This window comes from Charadrius vociferus, unplaced genomic scaffold (genome assembly GCF_000708025.1).
Source record: "Charadrius vociferus isolate BGI_N301 unplaced genomic scaffold, ASM70802v2 scaffold112, whole genome shotgun sequence".
NCBI classification, from domain to species: Eukaryota; Metazoa; Chordata; class Aves; order Charadriiformes; family Charadriidae; genus Charadrius; species Charadrius vociferus.
Window position 1 is genome coordinate 192,698 of NW_009647011.1, and position 21,676 is coordinate 214,373.

The following is a 21,676-nucleotide window of genomic DNA, read 5'->3' on the forward strand; positions in this document are numbered from 1 at the left end:
ATTGGCATCAAAAAGACAATAGCCATTTTTTAGCATGATGTATAATGTTATTTTCCCCCCAAGAGAATGACTTTATTGAAGAGTTCCCATAACATCAAGTTTGCTACAAAAAAAAAAAAAATCAAGAGAGAGAAAACTTAATATGGGTTAAGAACAGCTGCAACCCACTGATGTGATCCAGGATCAACCACAAGGAAAGCAGCCTTGCAATTCTACTAACACATCACACATCTTTACATCCCCACAGACAAAGTCATTTCTTTTTGTCATATTTATGTCAACCTATAAGGCAGCAAACTTACAGACTGCTGCTGGCAGTGTGTGTAAAAATCTTTCAACACATCACATGCCAGCAATCTGCAGGGACAGATAACTAATGAAAATAATCCACTCGTTTTGAAAAGAAAAAAATGTTACTGCAGTTTTTGATGTAGGAACATCTATTTTTGAACAACTACCAAGCAGTGTTTCACATATTTTGACCAGATAAAGGCTGGGAAAAAGAATTACCCTAATTTTCCAATAGAATTGCCCTTCCTATTATCTCAAGTTAGAAGCAAGTACTACAGTGTGAACTGCCTTGCAGGTTTAGCAGACCTGTATGGCTCTATAGTCTCAAACTGTGAAAACACTGTAGATAATATTAGGGATAGACACAAAATAAACGTATACAGAATTACAATAATCGAAACCTAATTTATAACTTACAATATAAAGTTGTAGTTCCATTACCCTGTAATCTAACCACCAGCATTAGCCAACTTCTGAAAGAGTTTTATTAACATGACTCAAGACAGCAACTACAGTCAAAGCTACCTTAACGTATTCCCAAATCATGCACATAAGCTGATGAAAATGTAAATTTGGTTCATTTGCTTAACTATCTCACATTATACTATGTCTAACTATATGTGTTATTATACTTCGTGGGTTTTCACTGAAACCAAACCAACAGGGACTCCTAATAAGAATTTTTCAATTCTACATTAAAGTCTCAAATGCACTTGTTTTAGTTACTTCCCTGTAAACAGTTTAAATCATTTTATTATCCTTTCCCAGTTAAGAGGATAACTTCTTCGGTAACCTGAAGCTCATTATATCTCAGAGACAATGGCTTTGCAATGACAGATCAAAGCTTCCGTAAGCCTTCACACAAGAATGACTCAAACGGAGATGACTATCTGGAAAAATTTACTGAGTCAAATTAGTGCTTCTCACTGTTTCGCGTAGTAAACAAATTATTTTCCCAACACAGTAATATTGCGCAAACACCATGCTGCCTACTCATAACCCATCTGATGACAAAAATACTGCTGTTGGAACTACTGTTGTCCATGTTTGCAGGGGTAAGTAGTTGTTTGCCATCCTCAGGATCACTGCTGACAAAGCGAGCAATGTATCTACAGGAATATTGTATTTTGATAAATAAATAAATAAATGCAAAGACAGATAAAAATTAGCATTTTGATGCAAGTTTCTAGCCTCCTAGGTTACGGGGAACTATGTTTAAATAACAGATTCCTAAAGGCACACTGCACCACATGGCACCACACAGCTCCTATGACAAGGGAAGCAAAGGCGGCTAAGGCTGAACAGCCACAGCACATTTATTTGGGCCTCAAATCAATAGGTTTGGTGAGAATCAGAATCTTAAAAGAAAAAAAAAAAAGAAAACCAAACCACCAAAACCCACACCTGTCTTCAACTAGAAGTTTATAACCCTGTCTGAAAACCACTTGCAGATCATACAGAAAACCTCTGGAGATCATACAGAAAGCATCAGAACTGATTTTCAGAGACACATATCATCTTGGATCATGCTTTTAATGCAGTGTTTCTTTCAAAGTGCAAAGCTGACCATCAGTGAAATACGACTTCCCTTTTCTGTGAGTATTTCAATGTATAATTTCTGAGAATAATGCCACTTTTCCTATTCAGACACTCATTGATTCATACAAGATCCGCACAAGAACAATCTGGGCATCTACAACCTTTTTGCTTAATTTCTCTTTCTTCTGTTATCCTATTATAACTTAACAGTTATATATGTAGCTGTAGTCCTCTCAAGTTCCTATTTTAACCAAAAATAGCAGAGAAGCACAAAGCCCCGAACAGGCATTTTTTGAGCTTCAAGCACAGCAAGATGGTGGTTCCTGGACCCCACACCCCATGCACCGGATGTTGCCGATTAGTGAATCACAGATCAGGCAAACCAGAAGTACCTGTTATGTTGTACAGTGCTGTACAACAAGCGAGATACATGCCTTCTTGCAGAGGAACGAGAGACAGGAGCCAATCACGGAAACCTGCTACTATGCTGACAAACGACAATAATTTTTCCACTGTCATTCACATTTCTAGGAGTGGGCAGATACTCTATAAAGCAACTCTTTGGTACCTGAATATCAATATAGGCACAAGACAAGAAATGTATCAGAGTTGCACACCTTAGCAGGCATAAATGTGAACTGTACGCCTCATTGACCCATTTAAAGATTTAAGAATTTTTTTTTGTTACAGTGTGTAAAGTTACATAGAGGTACATACCCTGATTCACATTTTCAGTGTTTTCTGCATATACCTGAGCACATCAGTTATGAGCAAAGCTTGGCAAAGGCAAGTTTTATGAGTGTATGAACCACTGGCCTTTTTGCTGTAGAGCCAGCCCCAGTCTCTGCATTTCAAGTACTGTTTAGCTGTATACATATAATGGTCTTTAAGCTCTAAGTCTTTTGGAACGTTTTGTTCTATTTAGCTTGTCGGTAAATTAACCAATGTAATTCAATAGCGTACCAGGGGATAGGTACATACTGCAGCAGAGTACTGACAATCCACACAGACAATCCAGATGCTGTTTGTGAATGCGTCAGTTGCTGAACTGAGAAAACAGACAAGCCAGAAACGTTTAATCTAGAGCTTAAAATTTTGTATTTTTCCTTCCTAAGTGATCTTTAACAGTTAATAGGTCTATTCTGTAGTAATTTGGTAGTTACACTATGCACAACTTTGGCAACCAAGTTACTGGGGGTTTTTCTGTGGGTTTGTGGTGTTTGGGTTTTTTTAAGGATTGTTAACATCTTTGATTTTCAGCTATTATATTGGATCCTCTTTTACACTGCATACTATTTTGAAGAAAAGGTAAGAAATCTAAGCTATAATATTTAAATTTTAATGTAACCTTCTGTACCAAACAGTAACTAATACTCAATTCACAGGTTGTACAAACTTTAACTTGGTATAGACTTTGGTCCTTAATTTGAGCTTCATGCAAGAAACTAAGGATTAAGTTACTGTTTTTCCCTCAGCATAGAGACTTCTCAAGTAGATTTCTAATGCTTGAAATAACCACAACAAGAGGGGAAAGAACCCAGCACAATATAAGCTGTACATCCCATACAATGCGTGCTCTGCATCTTATAATGTTCTACCAATGGAACCAAGATGGCAAGCGAAAGGAAGGCCTTCTGCAAAGCAAGGGCCTCCGAGCAGCGTGTCAGAAAGAAATTGTTTTTCTGCTTCTTTTGATGGGAGATGCTTTCAAGTCAGGAAATTAGAAACAGGTGTGCCAGAGGGCACACACACATCCATGCACCACACTGAAAAACACGCGTTTTCAATTTTCAGACATGAAAGAGACTCCTGTTGAATGGAAGGAGAAATGAAAATCTAGCTTGCTTTCTGCAAGCCATAAGCAGAGAGCTTACGGAGCTTTGACAAGCTGCCGGAGCCTGTCTAGCTATTGAAACATACAGTACCTCAACACAAAGTGTTGGAACTTGTTTTAAAGGAGTACAAAATGGAAACTTGCATTACTCACATTCATTTGAGAATGGAAAAATTAATCTAGTTTACTCCACTGCCAAAGTATGACTCTTCTCTTTTCAGAAGCTAAAGATAGCAGTTACAGGTTATCTATATTTTATTATCTATTCCGTACAGCAGAGTCTGAACCTGGTCCTGTTAAGTTGTCTCAACTTTGATGTTATTTTCAGTGCCTAGGAAAGAAGTATCAGTTAACAAATTAAAAACCTACTCTTTCTGCTTTATTTCCTGAATAACTTCTGGTTATGCCTAATGGAAAGATAGCGAAACCTGTATTTTAGTAAGCTCTGGTTGTCACTACCAGCACCTCGAGAAAGAGCTGACTAAAAACTTGCAAGCAAATGATTTTTAAAAAACTCAAAACAATGCAATAAAAATATTTGGCTGGTAAGTTACTGACACATATTAAAATAAAAATTTAATTCCAAAAAGACATAAAATGCTACAGTCTAGCATAATGCACTACAGCACTAAATTAAAGTTGCATAACTTTTAGCTTTTTTGTACTCCTATCAGCTGCTGCATCTTGCCTTCATACTAGCAGGGGAAGTTTTTAACTTACTGACCTGCTGCCAGAAAGCACACCTGCAAACAAAGTCGTGTCCAATTCCTAAAGCATTGATCCTAGAGGGATCAATGGAGCACATTCTTGTTGCAGACAGAAAATTCTTAGACGATTTAACTTCCAAACTAACAAACATCAACTAAGAATCTGCAAATGGAAATTTTCCAAGAAGGTTGTAACTTCAGTAAATTTGGGAAGGTTTCAAAGATAACAAAAGACAAATTCAACATCCAGACCAACTGTGCCTGAAGTATCTTCTGTAAGGAAAGGTGGGAAAACACTTTCTCTATATCTTTTAAGTTTTTAATATGGGCAAAATAAACTAAAGTCACTCTGAAGAACAATGCATCCAGCTTTTCTACAATTTTACAGATAAGGAAAAAAAAAAGGCTAAAGAGTTAAAACATGCCAAATGTGTTAATCCTTCACTTCTAAATAGTGGGAAATGCCAGATAACTTTAACTGTTAAAAAAACTATTTGTTTCAATTATCATGAACAAGAAGAATTTCAGATATACTTCCAAGAGAGGTTAGAATGAAGAAAAAAAAATGTAGTTCCATTAAAGTGGATGTGCATTTTACATTCTTCTTTATATTTAATACATTTTGAAAGATTAATTTCAGTTAAACTGAAAAGGAAAAAATCCTACTCGTTGCCTAGGCCTTGATTAGAAGCTGCGTTGCAGTTGCTCTCTTTGTAAAAATACTGCACCATTCCAAACTAAATCACTTTTGTCAAATAAAATTTACAATAAAGGAAATAAGATAGTAGCTTATACGTTAGCCATCTAAATGCATACAACCATTTTCTCCCAATCACAGAAAAACGTTTAAGACATAAAAAGAGAGTTTTGGCTTGCTGCCGTCTCCCTTTCACTTCGCATCCTTGCATTTATTTCAAGTCATTTGGGCAAGGTACAGCAAACAGGAACAGGAGTACTCAGAGAAGGAGATGGTGTTGCATAGCTGGCTGCTGCCTCAGGTTATGTCCAGTGGGTCTTCTGGAGACTACCACTTCTAAAAAGCCCATCCAACTTCCTGCTTACAATATATTATCACATTAAGTCCAATTAAAATTTCAAGAGGCAACAAGCACTCTTTGACTGCTGCACCCATCCAGTCCCGCTTCAAACCAACCCTTCCAAAGGCAATTCAAATAACCATTCTGATTATTTTGTGGACAAAACCCTCAGCTTTGAACACTGCGGTATTGCGTTTAATTGACTGCTTCTTTACGCTACCATTCCCACAAATCATCTCTGCCTGTTGCTTCCTCTCTCTTCACACAGCCTTGTGGTGGTAGTAAGTTAGTTCAGACAACACATGCTAAAGCACTGAAGCCTCCAAATGGCATCTGGACACAAAGCCTGAACTCTTGACAGAAGCATTCACTTCAGAGGTAAATACTGATCTGTCTGGAGATAGACCTCTTTCTTCCTCTACCCTCTGGTTCACCGTAACAATGACATAACTCTTCTCCATATGCAGCTGCTTCATCTGTGATGCATTACATTACCTATTATTCCCCAAGTCTTACAGGACCAGACTGATTTTGGGAGATAATACATATTTCTACAGAGATTAACTGTATATCATAATTTCAATCTCACATACTGCAGCTCAAACAATCTATACAGGATACAAGATTTCCATGTGAAATTCCTCTGGACGCTTGGAGCATGGACTCAGAAGGATGCAGGCTGACAGATAAGTGGCACCTGCCCAGGTATCGGCACACACTGGATTCCAGCGCAGCCACTACTGCCCTCATATGAGGATCACAAAGCAAAAGTCCTACATCACAAGTCAATTTATTGGCATTAAAGCTTCCTTGCAAAATATTTACTCCACAGATTTGCACATCACTGTGGTTCCTGTTGAAAATGAGTTTTCAAGTAAGAATTTATGGTTCAGTGGTTTCCATAAGAAGAGATCGAAATGCTGGCCGAAGGCATAGCTCAACAACCAGTTTAACAAGCACAAGCCATCTCTCCATAGGTGTCATTTCCTATCCCGCATTACCTGTTCCATTTTGCCAGCAAAAGCATTCATGAGGCACACAATGGACTGGGAAGAAGAACAAACATGAGCAAAAAGTAAAAGTTTGAGCAGGGAAAGGCAGGGGGAGGAAAAGTGAATACACTGACTTCCTTATTGATAAGGATTGCGAAAATAAGAGAACCCTCCTTCAGCAGGCGGGTTGCAAAAAAAAATCAGCAGGAGGTTGGACTAGATGAGCTCCAGAGGTCCCTTCCAAGCTAAACAATTCTATGATTCTTCACAATACAAAATGTGCTATTTTTCACTTTGTGGAATGATGCATCATATACATGTAAGTATATCCAATACAGGTTTTAAACTATTTTGATGTAATCCCTAAAATGCCTTTATGAGAATAGATGCCACTGCTTTTGACCAGAGACCTTAAGTCCTTTAGGATCTTGGTGAATTCACTGACACAAGAAATTGTTAAAGAAGTCAGGCACATTCTGCGTATTTACACAGAATACATACAGTCTGTGTATGTGTTCCTAAAACATTGCCGTTTTCTGTATCAGACTTACTTTCAGTCAGGAATAGTCTCTGGGCAGGTCAGAAGAGTAGGACATCATTGAAAGACTTTTCCCAGACTGAATCCTCAACTTTACCAACTGGTTTCCCTGCTACTTTCTCAACAAAACACAACTTTGGGCTCAGTCCTGAAGCCCAGTTATATACTCCTTTTTCTTTAGGATAATAAACCATAATTAGGTCCCATTTAAATACCTCATAGGACATTGTATCGCTGTACCTTTCTTGTATCAAATATTCTCCTCAAATGGATTCTAGATGGAGACTTTACAGCTTTGTGTTACAGAATTTCCGCATTTTGTAAATAATGCGAGACTTCCTGTCTATCTTCAGAAATGCAATATTAAAAGGTTTGCTAGCGAGACACATACATGAAGCATGCCATCCATGCACGAAGAATGGCTAAGTACACTTTCTACTACCTGCTGTTGTAAAGATGTAAAAAGGAATGTAACACATTATTCTCAGTCTCTACATTTCCACCCAAAAATTCCACTTATAGTTGCATTTTCAAAGCCTCCTGCGTTAGCTGTTACTGTAAATTTTATATTTATCTTTAAAATTTATATTTAAGGTTGTGTAAATCCAAAGAGAATTACTACTTTTCAACATATCTCCCAGGAAAAACACAGCTTGCCTCTTACCCCAGTACTATTACTTTTGGCACAGTTAGTAGATGAATATTCACAATCATCATGGATATTCCAACTGCGGAGGAGATTCAGTGTCACACTTGATATCATTTTGAATAAGGAGAATATACACAAAGTCTTTGATTCCTATTATGTTCAGGAAAAAATAGGAATTGTTTTATTAAAGTACAGCCAAAAACCAGACTATTGTTTCTCCTGCGGTCGGGTTTTGTTCACAAATGTTTTCCCTCCCAATAATACCCATCTTCCTGTGTTTACATTCATATACCAACAAAAAACAGTCACTAAAGAGTTCCAAGTGGCCTTACAAGCGAGGTTTTGGCCTGGGTTTTTTTTGGGAGGTGGTGGGGGATGCTTAAAGGGGAGGCTGTTTGCTTGTGTCTGTGTGCATGCGCAAATGTGTGCACAAGCTTTTAAAAGACCAAAGATTTGGCTTCTACTATGTTGATCCAAAAACCAGTTTAGCTGTTCCTTACGTTTATACTAAACAAAGGCCACTGGCAATGCTTATCTCATTTAACAAGCCTTCACTCAGTCTCTACCATCATTCTCGCATGGAATAGCACTTGCATTATGTTGTTAGATGTCACAGTTAAGGTTGCCCAGGTATCTTAGCTATGCCTGGAACTGCAACATTCTCTGAATTTCTTGAATTTTAATACTGGTTTTGAGATATTTACAGAATCCCTGTACTGTTTATCCTTCAGTTGCCAATAAAGCCCCACCACTGTTTGGTTTTTTTTTTTCCCAAAAATATTATTAACATAATTCAGAGTTCATATGTTGAAGTGTCTCCAAAAATTGGTACAAAAAAATCAGAAAGATTGTACCTGTTTACACAGAAACTGAATTTTAGCGTGAGAGTTACAGAATAAACCTGGCATTTAAGGCCCTTTATAGTCACAGTCATTCCTAAGTTCCAACGTCTCCTCCATTCTGTCTTTAGAAAGTCTTCACCTTTTGATTTCAGTTGTCCCACCCCCTGTTAAACTATAGCCACAAAATGTAAGTTTTATAATATCCTGTATTTTATAAACCATGAAGTAACTTTTGAAAAGCCAAAAAAAAACCCCAACCAAAGACAGTGTGGCTAAACAACAAGGCCAAGAAACTGTTAGAGGTAAGAAAATACCGTTCAAGAAGTTGAAGTCATGCCCAAACAAGTTCAGAACCACCACCTTTGGCACATTCAATACAAAATCATGATAAAAATGGCAAAAAATATTTCAGAAAAAACTTGCTAAAGGCATAAGAACTAATAACAAGTCCTCCCTGAACTCGCAAAAGCAGGAAGCCTGCCAGCATCCACAGGGCCAACAGAAGATCAAGATGTAAAAGCAAGCCCTCAAATAATGCATGAGCATTGAAAGAAAGTTATATGAATTTGTAAGTACTTTTATGGTGACACCTTTTTTTTTTTCTTAATGAGGAATTTATTTAAAGATGTGTCTCAAATTGAAGCTTCAACAGAAGAATTTTAGAACAAAATAAATATTCAAGAATAAAACCTACTGCATTACTAACTGTGGCATTTAAACTAACACTTTTCCCAAAAATGCTTCTACAAAGGTAAACCATCACAGAATATGAAAATCATTCCCAGCAAAACTTAAATAACTGGTTTTCTAAGTACAAAAGAAATAAAAAATCTTGAGAAAGTCATCCTGACCTATTAAAACCAGAGATATCTCTAGCTTATAAAATCCCAGTATCACAAATTGCTGGAAGCTTAGACAACACAGTGCAGGTGCTTTTCCCAGTCCCGTACTTTTCCTTGGAGATCTGCAAAGACCCTCTATCTGAAACAGGACACCAAACTATCTGGAGCTCTGGTTCGACCCAATGTGTCCATTCTTACGTTCCTGCTAATTCTGCATGGATTTCAATGAGCAGGAGTTTGTATTCTGTATACTTTGAATTACTATTCCAAACTCTTCTTTCCCCACACCAGGGATTCTCCCCAACCTGTTCAATCTCTTGCTGATCATAGCCTCCAAAACCCAAAAACATGAGCAATTTTGTAATTATGGAATCAAAATAGTTTACAAAACCTGGCCCTTAAAAATTGCTTGTAGGAAACTAATGCCAAAGAACACCCTTTTTCAAGACTGAATATAGAGCCTGATATAACAAACTCTCAAGGCTTGAATTTCTATCCACAGCTATCTCTAAAAAAAGTTAAAAAGTCTAAACCAGCACAAATGTGAAACCTTTTCTTTCCCAAAGAATCATTCACTTAAAAGTATTTGGTTTAACATATATTAATACTCAGTATTTTTGAGCATACTTTTGATAAAGCTTTAAGAGAATCATAGCTAAACTTTTCTCTCTATTCAAGATTTTTTTTTTAAATTCCAAATGTGATTTGATGAATCAGCTATTCTATGAAGTCATTTAACAATGAATACGAAAGTCTACACATACAGTACTCAGTACGCACAGCAACCAAAGCTTAATTTTCTTCTCTACTCCCTGCCGCCACACAACAGAAAAAAAAATATCCCTGTAGAAAATGTTAGGATAAATTTGTGCCAAATTTACCACTCAAAGACAAATTAAAATGAAGAGACATGATAAATTAAAACAATAAAATGTTATATTGTGAAAACCACAGAATTCTAAACTGATTGTAAATTTCAGTTATTTTATGTACATATTTTCACAGAATCACAGAATGGTCAGGGTTGGAAGGGACCTCTGGAGATCAAAGAACTGTCAATCTTAGAGCTTTCCAAATCAGAGCATCTTCTAGCGTTTAGGCAGTACCTTTATTTTCTAAAAATTTCATCCAACAACGATGTATGTTAACATATTATTTTCTTGCTTAGCCTTGGCAATTTCACCTTTTGAATATTTGCAGATGTTTATGCTCCCATTTCCATCTCCTGTTGTGATCCAGCCAAGTTGTAAGTTTCATTCTTTCAACTTTTCCTATCATTTAATTCTTCCATCCCTCTACCCCTTAATTAACTTCATGGTTCACATTGTTGGATGCTCATATTTTAAACAAGAGTCAGGCATCAATATATTTTAAAACTGCACTAAACGTAGATTACATTATAAAATAAAACATGATGAGCTTCTGAAAATGGAAAAAAGAATGGTATTGATTACAGAAGAGTTCTCACTTCCTGTAAACATTTCTATCTCCCCCTCTCTCTCTCACACACACACACTTTAAAGGAAAACCAGAAACAAGAGTTTAATTAAACACCGCTAGTCTGAATTTCAAATCACTGAATGAACAGATGGCCATGCTTCATAGACCGCCAGCAGTCTATTTCAATTAACTGGGATTGGTATTAATGTAGTGTCATGGAAGCAAGAAGATCTGAACCGAAGAAACATACATATATATATATATATTTATTTATGTGTGTGTGTGCGTGTGCAATAGTTATAGATAGTACAACATTAAAGTATTTACCACTATATAAAATTGGTATCAGCAAAAAGAAAGGAGGCTTCTATTTAAGGCCATCATTAAAGCTAGACATCTTCTTTAAGCATATCAGCATGCTTGCTGGTACTTCCATTGACTTCAAATCCAGCTGACTTTGTAAAGAACAGTTTAAAAAAATTAAAAAAAGGTGGTGTTCTCAGCTTTTCCACAAACAATCTCTAATATTGGACTTAAACTTGCCAATTATTATGGTCCCCAATACTGCAATATTTAAATAGATTTGCTTGCATAGGTAAGCATTTATTAAACTAAAATCAATATGATGTTACTGAGTAGAAAGATCTTCTGCCACATCTGCATTCAACAGAACTTTCCTTTGCATAAGTATTAAAAAGGACACTTGCTATTACTAACATTGAACTTAAGGGTGAATATCTACACAAATTTTCCACAGTGTGACACAGACTTAAATACAGGGGAAATTAGAGAGGTATATGACTTCAAAAGCAACACGGGGTATTTCTGATGCTCTGTCAAATTTTAGTTGTACACCCTGCTACCTTGCTCCCTCCAGTCCATCTCTCCCTATACTGAATGCTGATAATTAACCATTAAGCAGTGGTCCAAACCATAACTTTTGCATCCTGACATAAGCGTTTATGAAAAAGTGTTACAAGCAGTTTTTCTGTCTGAGACTGTTCATACAACTAAAAAAAAAAGAGAGATGAAATGCAGACCTTTCAACTTGCAGACCTTTCAACTGCTTTTACTTGGGAGTTGCAAAGCAAAAGTAACTCCCACATAACTTCACCTTAGGCCTTTTGTGTTCTACAATATTCACCCTGTATTGTGTAACAATGCAGTTATCTTTTCAATGTCTGTTCCAGACAAGTTAAAAAATCCAAGCTCACATTCTCAAATCTTACACTGGAGTGTGAGCTATCTTCCCAGTTACCTTTTGGTATGGCTTTTGTGTTTGTTTGTTTGTTTTCTTTCTAAGTTTTACTATTTCTTCAGTGCTGTTAGATTTAGTAGATTTATTGACAAACTTGTTTTTAAAATTGGTGTCTCCAGTGCTCAGCACGCCAACTAATCGAACAGCTCTGTGTGACAGTGGGCTGACAGGCATCAAATGAACAAAATATACTTTTGTGCATCCAGGATTCCAAGACTTCCAAAGAAGAGAGAGAAGCTACCCTAATTCTTACAGTACTTCCACAACTTGTGAATAAATGTTTTCCAAGACACTTGTTCTAGTAATTTGGTTTTGCCTTTTCCCCTTCCTTTTGAGAAGAAAAGACAGATGAAGAACAAATTCACTTAAATAGTCACTTAAAATACTAATTAAATATTTTGGAGAGAAAAATGCCATTTGTAGCATTTTTGTATCGAAGGATGCCTCATATGTTAAAGGACTCTCTAATTATCTTAGTCCTTTACAGAAGGCTTCCAGTCATGGAGGCATTCTGTGTTTAACACAATATTATGCTTATAACAGCACTTCTTTACAGGACAGGTTCCTTAATACATAACAAATATAATATATCCTTTCAGTGCAATACAAAAATATTTTAAACAGGATAAAAATTCACAATGTTGTTAATTAAGTAAAAAGACCAATATAAGCAACCAACAGAGATTGATTACTGGATTTAAAGACAGTACGGACATATATACATATATTTATATGTAAATAAATGAAACATAGTCTGGAAATAATGTTAATATTTTAATTTACCATTCATAGAAATACTTTATTTGGAATTTGTAAACTAATTACAGAGAAAGATAGCAACTTTTTGAAATATTTATAAAAGTAGTAAATACCTGAAGTACTCACAGCAGTGGAGTAAGGGGTGTGAGCTCCTGTATTTTCAGCCCAGCAGCCGCAACCATAAAGAGCTGCCTAAGGAAAGAAGCGCATCTTTCATAACTTTAGGTATGTGAGGTTTTTGGTTTGTTCCCTTCCCTTAAAAAAATAAAAACAAACCACAACCACAAACCACCACCAAAAAACACCAAACCAAAAAAAAACCACCCAAGAAAAATCCAAGTATTAATACAAAAGATAAATCAGAAAATCGTAACAGTCCAAATTATAATTCCAATCCATTTGGCTACATCTTCTTTTACTGTTCTTCAGAACTGAGTGATTATCATAGATGCCTGGTATTCCAATCTAACCTTACAGAAAACGAAGGAACAGATATCAAAGGACAAAATATTTCTAGCTGTTCCCCACTTACATAAAGTCCCTTTTACTTTGCTATTCCAAAAGAAAATCTTAAATACATTTCAAAAGAGAAACGCTTTTAGGACAATGGCAAAAGTCAACCAAAATGCAGCTGCATAGCAATGGAGTATAACACTTCTCATGCCGCTCAAAATTCCCTCACCTAATAACAATAAGGAATGTCTATACCTGATGTGCTCTTTTAATACCTTCGTGACTTCTACCAATTCACAAGATCATTTAAAAATTAGTTAGGACAGCTTCCCTAAATATTGATGAAAATCTTATTTTAAAACACTCTAAGCATTTAAGAGACTATTTGTGGTATTAACGGGGTATTTAAGCCCAACAAATCAACTTATTAATAGCTCTGGCAAAGGCAACTAACTACAGAATAACTTCTTACCTAGGCTTGTATGTTTTATAACACAGATGGAAGACACTAAAAACAAAACTTGCATTCCGATGCAGTGATAATGCCTTCAGAGTTTAATGGGAAGGAAGGGAAAACATCAGGTTTGCTCTCACAGCTCTTGCTTAGTGTCACAATTGCTGAACAATCATTCCCAGCTGAATAAGTATAATCACCTGACCAACTCTTCCAGGATGCTTTAGTGCTAAACCTCCACTGGAGACAGCAGCAGCAACATTTCCTTCTTGATCAACAACAACTGCACCAACTGTATCCAATGTTCCTGAGTCATTCTCCTGCAGGACACACAAACAGAAACAACTACTAAAAATAGTATATTAAAGTCAGATTATACTTCTTAGCAGCGTGCAAACTAACGTGCACAAAGCTAAGTGACAGGCTGATCAATAAAACGGATTTTCTATTCGTGCATATTGCAACGATTGTGCCACCATAAATCTCCCCAAAATGCTCTCTTGGCTCAGACAGGACCTGAAGAAAACTTCTCTGGAAACAAGGTGGTGATAAACATCTCAGAACTCATCCAATGCTTAGGTTACCTGCCTTTACTCACAAAAGTGCCAAAAATGCTGTTTTCTTAGTGGTGGGCACTTGTCCACTAAGAAATGATTCAGCAATTCTTTCCAAAGATGCCATATCAAAAAGCCTTTCCCAAAAGCTTTGAGATGACATTTTCAGAGACGTTGATGTTTAAAGCTATGTATGATTGAAAAAAAATAAAAAAAATCCACCAGAAGCAGCTTACCTCTCTGCCCAACCCTCCAGCCTGTCCGGGTCACACTGAATGGCGGCACAGCCTTCTGGTGTGTCAGCCACCACTCCCAGTTTTGTGTCATCAGCAAACTTGCTGATGGTACACTCTATCCTTTCATCCAGGTCATTGATGAATATATTGAACAGGACTGGACCTCATACTGACCCCTGGGGAACACCACTTGTTACAGACCTCCAACTAGACTCTGTGCCACTAATTGCAACCCTCTGATCTCTATCTGTCAGCCAGTGTTCAGTCCACACAACTGTCCATTCATCTAACCCACACTTCCTAAGCTTGCCTGTGAGGATAATGTGGGAGAAAGTGTCAAGCGCCTTGCTGAAGTCAAGGTAGACAATATCCACTGCCCTCCCCTCACCCACCCATCCAGTCACGCCATCGTAGGCAGCTATCAGATTAGTCAGACCTGACTTCCCCTTGGTGAATCCCTGTTGACTACTTCTGATAACCTTTTCCTCCAGATGCTTTGAGATGACACCCAGAAAGAGCTGTTCCATCATCTTTCCAGGGATGGAGTCGACTGGCCTGTAGTTTCCTGGGGCTTCCTTCTTGCCCTTTTGGAAGACTGGAGTGACATTGGCTTTCCTCCAGTCCTCAGGCACCTCACCTGTTCTCCAGGACCTTTCAAAGATGATGGAGAGTGGTCCAGCAATGACTTCTGCCAGCTCCCTCAGCATTCATGCGTGCATCCCATCAGGACCCATGGACTTGTGGATATCCCGTTTACTTTGATCTCTAACTTGATTCTCTTCAACCAAGGGAAAGTCTTCCTTCCTCCAGACTTTCTCTGTTACCTGCGAAGTCTGGGACTCCTGAGGGCTGGCCTAAACAGTAAAGACTGAAGCAAAGAAGGCATTCAGTAACTTTTGCCTTCTCTGCATCATCTGTCACCATGGCACCTGTCTTGTTCAACAGCAGGCGCACATTTTCTCTAGTTTTCCTTTTGCCTCCTATGTACTTGAAGAAACCCTTCCTATTGACCTTGACATCCCTTGCCAGATTTAATTCCAAGGAGGTCTTGGCTTTCCTCGTTTCACCCCTGCATACTCTGACAGCATTCTTGTAATCTTCCCAGATGGTCAGTCCCTTCTTCCACGTACTGTAAACTTCCTTCTTCCACTTGCACTTTTTCAGAAGCTCCCTGCTCAACCATGGTTCCCTTGCCTGATTTCTTGCTCTTCGGGATGCACCGATCCTGAGCTTGGAGGATGTGATTCTTGAATATCAGCCACCTCTCGTGAGCCCCCCTACCCTCTAGAGCCCTAACCATGGGATTTCTCCAAGCAGTTTCTTGAAGAGATCAGCCCTCCTGAAGTCCAAGGTTGCAATCCTACTTGTTGTTTTATGCATACTACACTTAAACCTGAACTCTTGAGACAATAAATAGAAGCCTTGAGAAGAAATCTCCCCCAGGACAGATTCTTCCTCACAGACTGGTTCTCAGTTCAGCAAGCTTTAGTGGCTTCCTGGTTGAAACAAATTACCCTTCGCTCCCTCAAGGTAAACAGAAAAGCATCTTACTTCCATGCTTCTGAGACAGATTTGCTCCCCTAAGAGCAGGGTCTTTCAACATTCATTCCTCATGCAAGCTGTCTGCCTACTGTCTCAGAAACACTTCAGCTGTCTCACCTTGGATCTTTCCGTCCTTCCCTCCTTAGCACACCACATTCAGTCACTCTAAGAGCAGTTTTCCCCACTCTGTCTAGGTGTCCTTCCCTCCTTAGCGCACCACATTCAGTCACTCTAAGAGAAAGAGCAGTTTTCCCCACTCTGTCTAGGCTTGCCCTAGATTCCCAGAACCCAGGCCAAGGCACTCTGACTTCATGCCCAATCACACACTTTTGATGGGACACAGCATGCAGTGTACAGAAAAGAAAATGAATAAACAAAACCAATACATCATCCATCACATACTCCAAATATGAATGCTGCTGTTGCACAAGCCCTCGAGCCTTTAGCTGAGCAGTCTGTCCTGTATAAAAACTTACCTGCATTAAAAACATCCTACATAAACTTACCCAAGCAAATAATCCCAAAGGATATTAAACTACTGATATAAACGCATATTTTCTGGACTAGGATCCAGAGGGAGGAACAAGAAAAAAAATAATCTACAACCAACTATTCAACTTCAAATTATCAAGTTCCTATCATCAATTAAAACTGCCTTGGGAACACAATGTCACTTGTGAAACGGAATTCTTAGGAGACACATGCTGATGATACTCTGGCCACACTTAATTTAAGAGATAAGACCTGAGTTAATACTGTGCCAGTCTTAAAAGGAAAAATATGCAATGCAGCATTACAGTGTTCTACAGTATTCTTCAAGCAACTGGAATTACTAAGCAGGAGTGTCATCCTTGGCTTTTACCCAGAGTAACAGTAAATTCATTCTCTTCAACTACATCTTCCTGAACAAGGTCTACACTCAGAAGCTGGCACTAACCATATTCAATATTAAAACAAACAGATGGATGTCCTAACAGTAAAGCAGAATAACTGCTTAGAAAAAGAGAGGTGAAAAATTATAGATTTAGGGTTTCAGATGGCATTGTGAGGAAGAGTAAGTTGAAAAGCAGGATCAGGGAAGGTAGGAGAAGGTGAGGCAAAAGGAACTTCGAGGACTGGAGCAAATGGGATTAGAAAAGAGCAAGTTCCCTTCCAAGCAGTAAAGATGAAAGAAAATTCAGGAACACTTCCCTTAACATCTCATGGGCCAATGTATTATTTATCTCCCAGGACTGCCAACCACAATATAATTCAAGTATTATTAACCCAGTTAGAACAATACTATTCAGTGGATTGAAAAGATCTTAAGAAGCAGAGCAGGCTGCTCACTGGAGGTGCAGACTCCCATCCTTGGAGGTTTTCAAGATCAGACTGGACAAATGTCTTCCTAACAAGAATTTTCCTATGATTTCTATACAAAGAACTACTAATATGATGCAGGCTTTATTGTCCATCCCCTGCCCCCTTTGATAAAAGGAAATTATGCCCACAACAAAAAACTTGATTAATAGACAATACTCTGGCCACAGAGTATTAATAGATAGGAAAATCAAGCCTGTCAAAGTTAGAAAATGCCAGGATTAAGGCCACCTGTGTAATCTTAATTCATGTTAAATCAAACACTTGGGGCTCCCATAATGAACAGAAATACATTTTAGAAGGATGAGGCTCAGTATGGATCAGTACGTTTTCCATATCATCTGACAGCAGAGAAAAAATGTTTGCAAGCCTTCTTTGCAGCATCTGTAAGACTATTTGCTCAATCTGCCATCCATCTTCTACATTACCTCTCACATGCATAAAATATTTGCCTTCAGTAGCTATATAGATAATTTATTTTTTAAAAAGATATTTTATTCATAAAACCACAAGCATTTACAAGAATATGTTGCATGGAAACTTCTTCACCATTATTTCCGTTAAAAGAAGATCTATTTCACATCAGTGTTTGCTGTCAATGTAGTGGTATAGCTTGCTTGCTTTGTCTTATTTTAATTTTAGATGGGGCAGCTTAGGAGGCTGGAAACCTTTTCTAAGGGAAGCATTTCTTTTAACCTGGCCCACACAACCTTCTGAAGGAAATCTGTATCGCTGAAGAAAAGGCATTTTGTTATCATCTTTCTTGGTAATGTAAGTTTGTAGTTTTTTGTGATCAGAAAAAGACTCACTGCTGATGCTATATTTATCCTTACTCAACAAAATGAAAACCAGTGAGGATCAGTTCTATTCCATATCCAGTGGTGAAAATACGTTGTCGGATCTATTCTAGACCTATTTTTATGTTTGCTCCCATTTCAGCATTACTGACTTCACATACTTACAAGAGACACCATCAATTCTGTAGTTCCGTACTAAAAGTATTCTACACATGTAAACTGTACTGACAACTCTGTGATTTCTCAACCAGCAAATGAAGATCTCATCACAATTTAACAAAGGAAGTTCCTGTACTTCTCGATACAAAAGGGCATTGTGTGCCTGAGGAGTTCCAGGAAGCATGCACCTGGTGAGAAGACTTTCTGTGTCATGCATTTCATCTCTTCAAACCATATGAATGTTGAAAAACATAGGATCCCATCAAGCTAGTATCAAGACAATCAAAAGAAATATGTTAAACAACAACTCATGAAGTCTACAGTAAGTTTGAATCCTATATGGGTCCAACAGGGACTAAAAGAGACGCAGCTTGCTTGCCCTTATCTTTTTATGTATTTGACTCATTAATTTATCACCTTAGATTTCAAAATTTTGCAAGTTCCAAAGGCAACCTGATTATTTCTTGGTGGCATCTGTTAACAAATTACATATCTGAATTCAGCTAATTATTTATACTAATACATCCATTGGAAAAGCAGTTTGGGGCTTTTAACAATGTAGTATTGCAACCTAAAAATAATTATGTAGTTAGTTAATATTTAATATGGAAACAACTGAAAGTCAATGTCAAAAGTAAGACCTCACATTATTGAATTAATTTGCATCTTGCAACAGGAAAGGAAGTTAATTTCATGAAAACATGGAGCAAGTATTCAAACTTAGCTAAGAACATGCACACAAAGCAGGAAAATGCTCATGTGCACAAGTGCAGAGTTCTATCAAGTATTTCAGAAATCTCACCCTTTTCTTCTGCACATATCCCCCCCGCATAAATAGGCATAATTTTACAAGCCCCTAAGGAAGGAATTAACAGTTTAGGAGAGCTCTACTCAGTGCCTGCTGAAAGATATCTACACACAGGGCCCCTTCCCTCTCAACTTGAGATTGCTCAAATTCCTTGAAAAGTAATTACCATTAAATCTCATCTCTGAGTATCACAACTGGAAAATGCAAAATGAATCAGATCAAAGCAATCAACGTGTATATGCTATTACCCAACTACCCACACAAGTAAATAGGATTTTATATTTGATGATAATTAGATCAAGTAGATTCCCCTAAAAATATGGATTTTTTACAGTATCGTCGTACACTAAACAGAACAGGGCAACACATAAATCTTCTAGTATGTCCCATGATGTCCCTTTACAGATCAAGTGGGAACACAGAGGACCACAATAGTGGATAGCATTGTCTAGAAAATAATGTATCAACAATTAATATATTTTGGTCTTTTTAAATCTCAGATTTAAGGTGTTCTTGATGGAGTACTTCTGTTGATTACGGCAGTATTTAACAAGGCGAGAAGCAATCTTTTAAGCAACATTTTATTTATTAAAGTATTTTAAAGAAATACTTATAAATCCATCTAAGTCAGGGAAAATGTTACTATTCTGTGAGCGCTGAGACCAATTCAAATGTGCCAATTTCTAGAAACATTTTCCTCTAGGGCAACTGACAGTGTAGCATGATGTACTCTCATAGCAATCTAATCTTGCCAGAGTATGCATGACCGGTACAACATGCCTGTGTTTCAAAAGGGGCAGTTCGGATCCAATCATACAAAGCTCGATGAACCACCCTGGCCTTTCCAGTTTAATAGTTGTTTTGTATGTAAACAGAACATTTGGTCTGACCTCCATGTTCAGGATGAGGGAATTATTTCATACTGTATTCCACAGATGAGTTTTGTTGGTTTGTTTTGTTTCTTAACTGGAATAGATGAAAAGTACTTAGGTTTTTTTCCCCATATTAAATGAAGTATACTTTTGAAGTCTAAAAAGCATTATTATCATCAAAGACCATTTCAGCATGGATGTGGGACAGAAAATTTGTTCCTTTTTTAAGGAAAAGGAAATGCATAAAATTCAAATTTCTGTTCAAACTGCAATAGTGAGACACTAGGATTGGCATAGTTGACTGCTACACTTACAATTACCTTTGCACAGCCATAAAAAATTTGATTTGAGGAAAAAGTTAAGTGATTAAAATTCACCATATATAATGGGAATGATGCATATTACTATGCATTGATGGTTGTCACCCAAAGAGTTCAAGCTAGAACTGGCTAAAAGCTCACGTGGTACATTCAAGATGATCAATGACAAAAATATAACGCACAAAATACTTCAAAGAAAAGAATGTTTTTTGTTGAACAAAGACAGATGTATTTTTCTTTTCTAAATATATTCAGTATTATTGCCTCAATACAGTTGCTGAAGAATATGAAACTGCTGATTCCATACACATAATTCAAGCTGTAGTACACATACTTGAGTACATATGTTAAACTAGATAAAAACCAAATCAGTTTTAATAAAACTCAAACTAAATAATGTTATTTATAACTAGCCTATAAAAAACTAACTTATAAACACTAACCTCTAAAAAAAAAATAATCATGTGCACTGGAAATTCTTAGTGCCACTTACTCAAATCAAGGAGAGGACAACTCCTCTCACCAGTAACTTCAGCATAGCTCTAAAAAAAGTTTGTAATAGCAGAAGACAAATTAAAAATAGGGCTTTTGGCGAAACTCTACTACACTATTTTCAATGACAACTTCCTCTGCGAAAAGACACGTTAACAGTAAGAGGACAAACATTTACTTCTGAAGTTTACTGGTGATTGAGGTGAGAACTTCAGAATGGCATCTGGCCTAACTAACAAACTATAGCCAGTCCCCCTATGAATATGTTTAGTTAATTCACACACAAACAAAAATGATTTCTTAACTATGTAAATCAATATATAAGTCACTACAACCTAAAAAAAAGTCTCAATTTTCACACCTTCAAAATTCAGTGAAGTTATTAACAGGTCTTCCTGTGTGCAATTGCATAACCCTCTACAAATCTTACATTAGGTAAACAATGAAAAATACAGCAAAGAGAAAATTCCATTTACTCAGGAAATAAAAGTCCTTTAGTAAGTCACACTGCCTAGTTTTTCCATTCAACCTATATTAAATTTAAACAGCCTCTCATTCTTTTTGAGCTTGGTATAATTTAACTTTTATTGAAAAGTAATTTTTAAAACTGTATGTTTATTTTTAGCTGGTAAAATTTATCAGCAGCTAAAACTTCCAAGTAATTCCAGCCTTTTTTGGTCTGCAATACTATCTCTTCACATTGGCCATTTAGTTATGATTTCCATTCAACTTCAATTTTGTTAACATCCTGTCTACCTTGTTCTTCTCCAAACTTCTAAAATTTCATAGACAAAAAAATGACTACAATTTATAACAACTGTGCAGTACTGGCAACAGAGGCACATGAGCTAAGCTGCAGCACAGGGTTGAAGCAGGTAAGTCAAACTAGACAATGAAACAGC

At 37.2% G+C, this 21,676-nt stretch overlaps 1 protein-coding gene across 1 annotated transcript in view; it reads right to left on the reverse strand.

Annotated features, from left to right (window-relative positions):
* Nucleotides 1-21,676, reverse strand: part of TASP1 (taspase, threonine aspartase, 1) — an 86,777-nt gene that overhangs the window by 29,020 nt on the left and 36,081 nt on the right. The window contains exons 8-9 of the mRNA XM_009895429.1: nt 13,836-13,955; nt 12,842-12,920 (exon numbers count right to left, since the gene is read on the reverse strand). Of these exons, the coding sequence (XP_009893731.1) occupies nt 12,842-12,920; nt 13,836-13,955 (199 nt within the window). The remainder of the gene's footprint in view (nt 1-12,841; nt 12,921-13,835; nt 13,956-21,676) is intronic.